Below are 8,374 nucleotides of genomic sequence, written 5' to 3'. Positions count from 1 at the left end.
GGGGAGTGAGCGGAGGGCAGGTGCCGCGGGGCAGGGGTCGGGCCCGAGCGGGAACCCAGGCCGTGGGCTTCCCAGGGCGGCTCCGAAACGGGCAGTCGAGGCAGGCGAGGGCTCGGTTGTTCTTGCGGGCTTCTGTGCAGATGCTGAGGCCGTTGACCAAAACAGCGTAAGGAAGGAATGAGCCAGAAGCGCTGATTCGCGGGGGAGGCCCTGCCGCCGGGAGGGGAAGGGGGGGCTCTAGCGGGGCCTGGAGGGGGCTCTAGCGCGGGCTGTAGCGTGGCCCTAGCTTGCGTCAGTGGAGCTGGTAGAGTTCTGCAGCCCAGGAGAGAGGCTGCTGGAGGTGCACATCAGTTTGAAATGTGTTGGAAACCGTGGTGATGGATGGGATTTATTCAGTCCACGTCGATTCAGAGGCCAGCAGGGTGCTGCTGGCGGTGACTGGTGCTGGGCCGGGCATGATTTTGGCGTTGAGGGAGCTGATGCCCCAGCAGGGGAGACAGGCACCAGATGCACAAGTGTTTAACCGCAGTTGGGACAAGGGCTAAGGCACGGGTTCCAGGAACCTGTAGGATGCGGGTGTGGGAGTGGTGTCAGATGCTGAGGGTGTAAGTTGAACTCTGGAGAATTTCTCTGGAAATTAGCCAGAGGAAAAGTGAGGTGCCAGGGGCAGCCAGCCTTGTGCGGCTCCAGGCAGAAGAAACAGAATGCACAGACCCTTAGTGGTAGGCGATGGTGACGTATAGGAGCTGAAAGATTGTCCTGGCTAAGGCCCAGAGAGCCACCGGAGAAGGGACACGGTAACGTGTAGAGGGGAGTGGAGGGTGAGGACAAGCTTCAGGATGGGAGAAGAGCCACAAAGGAGACGGAGAAGGGCGGATAGGAGAAACCAGGAGACTAGAATGTGTGGAAACCGAGAGGGTGGAGTTTAAAGGAGGAAGGAGCCATCAGCAGTGCCGACCAAAGAGCATCTGAAAAGATCCCGCTGACTGCAGCAGCCGGGCTTTTGGTAGCATGAGTTAGGATGCACACCTGGGCAGGTGGAGATAGCTGGCTCCAGCTTTTAGGAGGAAAGGGGCAGAGTGGACAGGAACTTAGCTTGGGGAAAACTTGACCATGTTTAGGATGCGAGAGAGCAGCGTTCCGCTGCTGCCGGGGTTGGAGATCCAAGAGCAGGGATGAATTTAACGCCCCCTCCCTCTAGCGTGCTGTATACCGAAACAGAGTCAAAGTGATCCATAAGCTTATGTAGTTTATTTGATCAACATGATTGGCCTGCCAGCTCGTTGGGAGTCGACCCTAAGGACATTTTAAGAGTAATTTATTTACGTTTTACATATAGGTATCCTTGGTGCCAGATTATATGAGTCGTTTTTCACAAGGTCACAATTAAAGTGTTTGAGACTTTTTCATAGTTAGAGATTTTATTTGCTGTTTCCCCTGGATTGTCCAGATTTTTATTTCAAGAATTGTGTACATTTTAACAGAATAAAATAATGAAATCTAGAAAATGCCACCACCCCCTCCCCCCCCCCGCCCCATGTACACACTGTAAAAGCTGGCCTTAATAATTTAACTTGCATGACATGGTAAGCCTCAGTGAAGGTTGTGCGCTTGAAGGGCCGTTCTAGCTCCAGTGTGTCCACCTTGATTAGATTGACCTGAGTTCAGTCCTGTCTGGGTGCACTCAAAGCTTCCTGCCAACGTCTGGGCCTTTGTTAGTTTGACCTGGGTTCAGTCCTGTCCAGGGAGACTCAGGGCTTCCTTCTCTCCCCTGTAGTTTTTTAGTTGATGAGCCTTTTTGTTTCTTGAGAAGCTTTATGCCAGTTCCCTTTTTCACAAGCGGCAGCATGGGTCTCTCAGTCACTTTTGGACATGAAGCATATAGTCCTTAGACTTGGCCATCGATCTTTGCTTTAATCACTGGTATTTTACGGAGGGACCTGTAAGGAGTGACATCAAATGATTGCAGCTTTGTTGACTGGCCAGAAGCCTGTTAATGGGCTAAGCCCAGACCCCAGAGCTGCTCTCGCTCATTCAGAACCAGTGCCTTGGCAACACCATGTGGTTCAGCATTTGCTGGAGTATCTTGTGACATCAGGCAGTTTGAGTAGATTGCAGGGAAATCTCCGTGTTTCTCAATACCAACTTCTGTCCACTCTGTAGCTAACCGTAATGATTCAAAACCACTGTGAATGGCCTGGATCCATGTGCTCCTGCATCTGTTCTTCTAGAGTTCTAAGAAATTAGGCTGCCGGTGTAACGGTGTTGTCACCTATTAGGGGAGGCTTCAAGGGGTGACCAGCAGGAGCTCAAGGTCAGACACCATCATATCTTCCAAATTTCCACATTCCAGATTTCCTGATGTGGAGTCATCAGTTGTATAATGCTGGTTAAATAGTTCAGTCACCGAAGAGTATATTGTTTGGCTGATTAGTCTTGGAGGGTCTAAGCGTACAATGTTGAATTTTTTTAGGTGAAATTCACATAACATAAAATTAACTATTTTAAAGTATACAATTCAGTGGTGTTTAGTACGTCCATGAATTTGTGGAACCACCACCTCTGTCTAGTCCTAAAACATTTTTGTCACCCCAAACGATAACTGTGTACCCATTAGCGGTCACTCCCAACTCCTCCCTTGCCCCAGCCCCCGGCTCCCACTCACCTTTCTCTCTGTAGAGTTTTGCCCATTCTGGATATTTGGTGTAAGTGAAATCGTACACTGTGTGGCTTCCTGGGCCTGGCTTTTACTCAGTGTCATACTTTTGAGGTTCATCCATGTGGCATGTATCAATACTTCATTCCTTTTTATGGCCGAACTGTGTTCCGTTATATGGATATACTAAATTTTGTTGTATAACCATGGCAGAATTTTTAATCTAGCAATGATGGCCACTTCCATAATAAGGATGTCATGGCTGTTCCTAGTGGTGGACCACTTTGGGGGTTGCACTTCTGCCTTTATCTTAAGGTTTTTGAGCTAATTCTTGGCTTTGCTCACCCTCCCTTGGGAAGGTTGTCAACTTCATAAAATGACTCTAGCTGTATCTTGTCAGCTTACTGTCAGAGAGTATGGGATCTGCCTTAATTTAGTTAAATTTGATCTTACCAGAGAATACAACCTTGAATTTTTTGTTTAGTTCTATTCAAAAGCTCAGTTTCAGAAAATAATGTAGTGAATATGTATTCCATTTATTCCTCTAGAATCTAGATCGGGTTCAGAGAACTACAGCCCACAGGCTAGCTGTCTGTTTTTGTAAATTGAGTTTTATTGGAACACAGCCTACGGCTGTCTGCTTTTGCAACAGACCCACAGGCCTGAGATGGCAGAGCCCACTGCTGACTGGAACATTAAGAGAGAAAGTTGGCTAAGTAAAGGCTTCTGATCTTCATCAGTTCTTAATCTGAGTTCTGCCTTCCCCTACCTTATGAGGACTTTGCAGATGGGCTTAAGCCATCTGTGAAACCCCTGAAATCTTATGCAAAGCTGCCTGCACATGTGAGGTCCATATGTGTGTTCCTGGAGGGCAGACCTGTGACTCCTCAGATTCCAAAAGGGATCCAGGACTCCCAAATGCTCAACACTCACTGTTTTGAGTAGCCGAAATGTTAATTCCGTAGCCTCACCTGAATTAGCAGTTCTCTCAGGGTGCAGTCTCAGGAGTTGTGTAGTTTTTGCGTTTGTGTTTTCTAACTTTTAGGTTTGGGGTACATGTGCAGGTTTGTTGTAAAGGCCAACTGTGTGTCATGGGAGTTGGTGCACAGATTATCTCGTCAGCCAGGTGATGAGCATGGTACCTGGTGGGCAGTTTTGGGTTCCTCTCCCTCCTGCCACTCTCAAGCAGGCCCCGGTGTCTGTTGTTCCTTCTTTGTGTCCACACGTGCTCAGTGTTGAGCTCCCACTCACAAGTGAGAGCATGTGGCATTTTGGTTTTCTGTTCCTGCGCCAGGTCACTTAGGAAAATGGCCTCTAGCTCCATCCATGCTGCTGCAAAGGACGTGATCTCCGTCCTTTTTATGGCTGTGTAGTATGCCGTGGCATGTACGCACCACATTTCCTATATATTTTTAAGAATGATTGGAACCCCATTCTTACATGAGAGCTCTTGTTTATGTGGGTAATAGTCATCAATATTTACCGTATTAGAAATTAAAATAGAAAGTATTAAAATATTTCTATATTTAATTAGCAATAATAAACCTATTACATTTTTGCAAATATCTTAATGTCTAGCTTGATAAAAAATAGGCTCTCGAATCTCACGTTCATTCCTGTGATATCACAAGCCTTGCAGCCCGTGGAGGCGTCTGCTATGCACTCTGTGAGAGTGAGAGTGAGCAAGGCCGGTGGCGGCTTAGGACACTCAGGAAGGTGGTTCTGTGGAGCTCCTGAAAGGCCTTGGGACTCAGCGGTCGCAGATGCACGTGGGAGAGTATGTATCTGGACAGTGTTATCTTAATGCTCCTGCAGAATCGTCCTCTGGTATTTTGGCATCAGCATGCTTTTTGATTTCCTGTCTCAAAAAAAAAAAAAAATTTCTGGAAGCTGGCTCTGCTGTACGTGGTTGGCATTTTGGTGAGGAATTGGTATGTATGAGGGGACATGGAACTTTGCCAGGAGCCCAGGAGACGTTTCCCTCAGGTTTTAGGCCAGAAGGGTCTATACCACTTCTGAGCTGCTGGTAAGGTTTTAGATCTTATGAAAATGAATTTTCCTAACTAATCATGTTTTCTTTACTGTGGCACTGGGGAAGCTTGGAGCCTGATTTCCAGCTCTTAACATGTGACAGGCACATCCTTGCACTGACGGCACCCTTTCCTCAACCATACCTTGTTATCCTTCTGTACACTTTCATTATGTTGTAATTCATTCCATGTGTTTTTATAAGTTGTCTCATGTTTATTTGAACAAGATTGAGTATAAATCCTTTTGAGTAAAAAATTTCCCCCTTATATTATTGTGTAAAGCATTTTTGTAAAACATTAGCATCTAGTGGATTCTAGGATCTGTTTGGATTTCAAGAAGTTAGTGAATCACTTTTTTTTTCCAGTGTTGCTTTCATCAGGTTACTTTATTGATTGATTGATTGAGATGGAGTCTCGCTCTGTCGCCCAGGCTGGAGTGCAGTGGCGTGATCTCAGCTCACTACAGTCTGCACCTCCCAGGTTCAAGTGATTCTCCTGCCTCAGCCTCCCAAGTAGCTGGGACTATAGGCGCATGCCACAACACCCAGCTAATTTTTGTATTTTTAGTAGTGATGGGGTTTCTCCATGTTGGCCAGGATGGTCTTGAACTCCTGACCTCAAATGATCCGCCTCAGCCTCCCAAAGTGCTGGGATTACATCATCAAGTTACTTTAGATAAGTGGAATCTCAGCCCTCCTATATCTGGAAGTGTCAAGATGTTACTTTGTTTCATTATATACTATATATAGTACAGCTGCTTGGCAGTTTTGTTATTTATTGCCTGCCCAGATCCTCTGTCCTATTTTTCATTTTATTTCTGTCTGGCATACAGAGGCATTCTTGTTATTAGTATTATTGTTTCCATTTAATCATAACAGGCTTTTTTTGTGCCTGCTTGTGAAACTTTCGTAAATTACTTTTAACACTATTCTTAGTTATTTGTGTACATTTTCATCAATGTGATTCTGCTGATTTAAACTGGGAAAAAATGTCTCCAGACTGCACAGCCTCTTTCCGTTCATTAAAGCCTGAAGTTTATTGAAACCAAAGAAGACCCTGCAGCTGGGGCCCCTGGTGACGCCCTGAGGTCCTTGCCCTGTGTCCTCAGAGGCTAGGTGTGCATTACAGAGTTCCTGAGAGTTTTAGAAAAATGATAGTCACACTTCATGCAGAGTGAACTGGATAGCGATCAGAATGTATTTTGTATAAGATGTTAATTCTCATACTTTCTGAAGCTTAGACTGCCTGTTTGTTACAGTATAGGTACTGTTGTTTCGGTTTTGCAGTCTTTTTAACTGATGACCAGCAAGGCTTTGTCTCTAATTCTGCCCAGTTAAAGTGCAGGCGTTAGGCTAGAGCTGGGACGAACCCGGAGCGGCTTCATTGGCTTTCCTACTTCTTTTGCATCCCAAAGCATAAGCTTAAATCGTCTCAGAAGGACAAGGTCCGCCAGTTTATGGCATGCACTCAGGCTGGCGAGAGAACTGCTATCTACTGCTTAACGCAGAATGAGTGGAGACTAGACGAGGCCACGGACAGCTTCTTCCAAAACCCAGACTCCTTCCACAGGGAGTCCATGCGGAACGCTGTGGACAAGAAGAAGCTGGAGCAGCTGTACGGCAGGTACAAAGGTAAGAGGTGAGGGCAGCAAAGCTGGACGGATGTCGGCCTCCGTGAGCGGCCTGCGCGCTGCACTTCCAGGGTTTTTTCTGGTGCCAGGGGCAGATCTCCGGGCTGCTGTTGCTTCTCCTCCCCACGTTCAGCTGCAGAATGCACTTTCTTCCGTTTCAATGGGGCTGGGACTGTGATTGGTGGGGGTGGGGAGGGCGAGAAAAGGGGAGTCGGCGATGGAGCAGGACCAGGCCTGGGCCTGCCTGTTTTGTGCGGTGTCTGACGCTGCACAGCCTGTCAGGGAACAGCTGCTGCTGGGAGGCCTGGTGTCTTGGTGTGAATATGTCTGTTAATACAGTATTTTTTTCAAGCACTTCTGTTTAGGCTGAAATATTGATGATGAGAAGGTTAAGAACAACACCAAATCATGAAGATGATCCTGAAGTGAGGGTAAACCTTAGTGTTTTCCTTGCCCGGGCAGTGGCGTGTCAGCACTGAAGTAGCTTCAGTGGTTCGAGAGGCTTTGGGAAAAGCTCTCAGCAAAGAAACCTTGTGTTTCAGACTGTGAGCAGTTGTGATTTTTATTGACATCAGTGCTTGGATGGGAGCTTTTCTTCTCAAAATGCAGCTGTGCCTTGAACTAAGACTGCTGTGATGAGCATATGAAGATCCACGCCCCTCTGCAGGTTTTATATTTCATCTTCAGTGCAGAGGGGGAGCCAGCCATCTAAGAGCTGACTTATTTTGCTCTTTCTTTCTACCAGTTTTTAAGGCTACATTTTCTAAAACTTTAAAACAAAACCAAGCCCTGACTCTCATTTAAACAAGTATTAGCCCAAATAATTTCCTTGGCTTTAAGTTCTTGTTTGTTTGTTTATTGGTGTGTGTGTGTGTGTGTGTGTGTGTGTGTGTGTGTGTGTGTGTGAGACAGTGTCTCGCTCTGTCGCCAGAATAGAGTGCACTGGTGCTCACTGATCTCGGCTCTCTGCATCCTCCGCCTCCCGCGTTCAAGCGATTCTCCTGCCTCAGCCTCCTGAGTAGCTGGGACTACAGGCGCCCGCCACCACGCCCAGCTAATTTTTGTATTTTTAGTAGAGATGGAGTTTCACCATGTTGGCCAGGATGGTCTCTATCTCTTGACCTCATGATCCACCCGCCTTGGCCTCCCAAAGTGCTGGGATTACAGGCGTGAGCCACCATGCCCGGCCAAGTTCTTGTTTATTTATTATTTTCATTTTTTACTTTTTAAAATACTGTGTGTGTGCTTTAGTCTTTCTGTTTAGATCTGAAAAGTGAGTTGAAAATTGCTTTTAAAAATCTTGACTCAGAAACATTGTCAGTGGTAAAACAAACCAGATTTGTACTTCTTGTACTTCCCAAAGAATGAAAATTGTTTTTAGTTAAGCATTAGTCTACTTCAAACATTTTTGGCTAAGTTAATTGTTGAGCTAATTTTGTAAGTCATATGCTGCTTTTTATGCAGATTTTCTTAAAGTTATTTAAATATATACAGCTGCTTTTGAAAAAATACTTGTGTATAAGTGGAAAATTGTGTCTTTAGGTGTTATTGAAGCTTCATCCCTTCATTATTATTTAACTTTATTCATGCAGTTACAGTCAGTTAAAGTGGAAACATGGTACAATCACTTTAGGCTCTAAAAATAAACATAGTTCTGAGACTGTTGACAAATATAACATTGGTTATTACGTTAACATATACAAATGAACAAGTACTTGCAAAATTACTTGCAATATTGAACATGGCTGTAATCAGATTTCCTGAGATGGTTTATGAGGTCAGAGCATTGTAGATCAGTATTTCTATTCATGAAGTACAGTATCAGGAGATGGAACTGAATAAGGTGATAAGTGGAGATGGTTTTTTTGCAGAACGTCCGTCCCATAAACTTTGCTGAGGTTTTCTCCCTGACGTGAGAATAGAGTTAGGAGGATGTTTATGGTTTTCTTCATTTTTGTTACCATTTTTCTTTGTTAACTATATATATGTAGTAGCAAACTACTTAAATGACCAGAGTTAGATTTTGTGTGAAGGGGAGGAAAAGTTTATCATAGTTCA

At 45.3% G+C, this 8,374-nt stretch overlaps 1 protein-coding gene across 1 annotated transcript in view; it reads left to right on the top strand.

Moving 5' to 3' along the window:
• Positions 1 to 5,080: 5,080 nt before the first annotated feature.
• The window catches only part of DCUN1D2 (DCN1, defective in cullin neddylation 1, domain containing 2), a 30,112-nt gene continuing 26,818 nt past the window's right edge, over positions 5,081 to 8,374 (top strand). The window contains exon 1 of the mRNA XM_011933925.1: positions 5,081 to 6,317. Coding sequence (XP_011789315.1) covers positions 6,143 to 6,317 — 175 coding nt within the window. The 5' untranslated portion in view covers positions 5,081 to 6,142. The remainder of the gene's footprint in view (positions 6,318 to 8,374) is intronic.

Source organism: Colobus angolensis, unplaced genomic scaffold (genome assembly GCF_000951035.1).
Source record: "Colobus angolensis palliatus isolate OR3802 unplaced genomic scaffold, Cang.pa_1.0 Scaffold13, whole genome shotgun sequence".
Classification (NCBI taxonomy): domain Eukaryota; kingdom Metazoa; phylum Chordata; class Mammalia; order Primates; family Cercopithecidae; genus Colobus; species Colobus angolensis.
The sequence above is the reverse complement of the archived record's forward strand: the minus strand, read 5'-3'. Positions and strand labels throughout refer to the sequence as shown.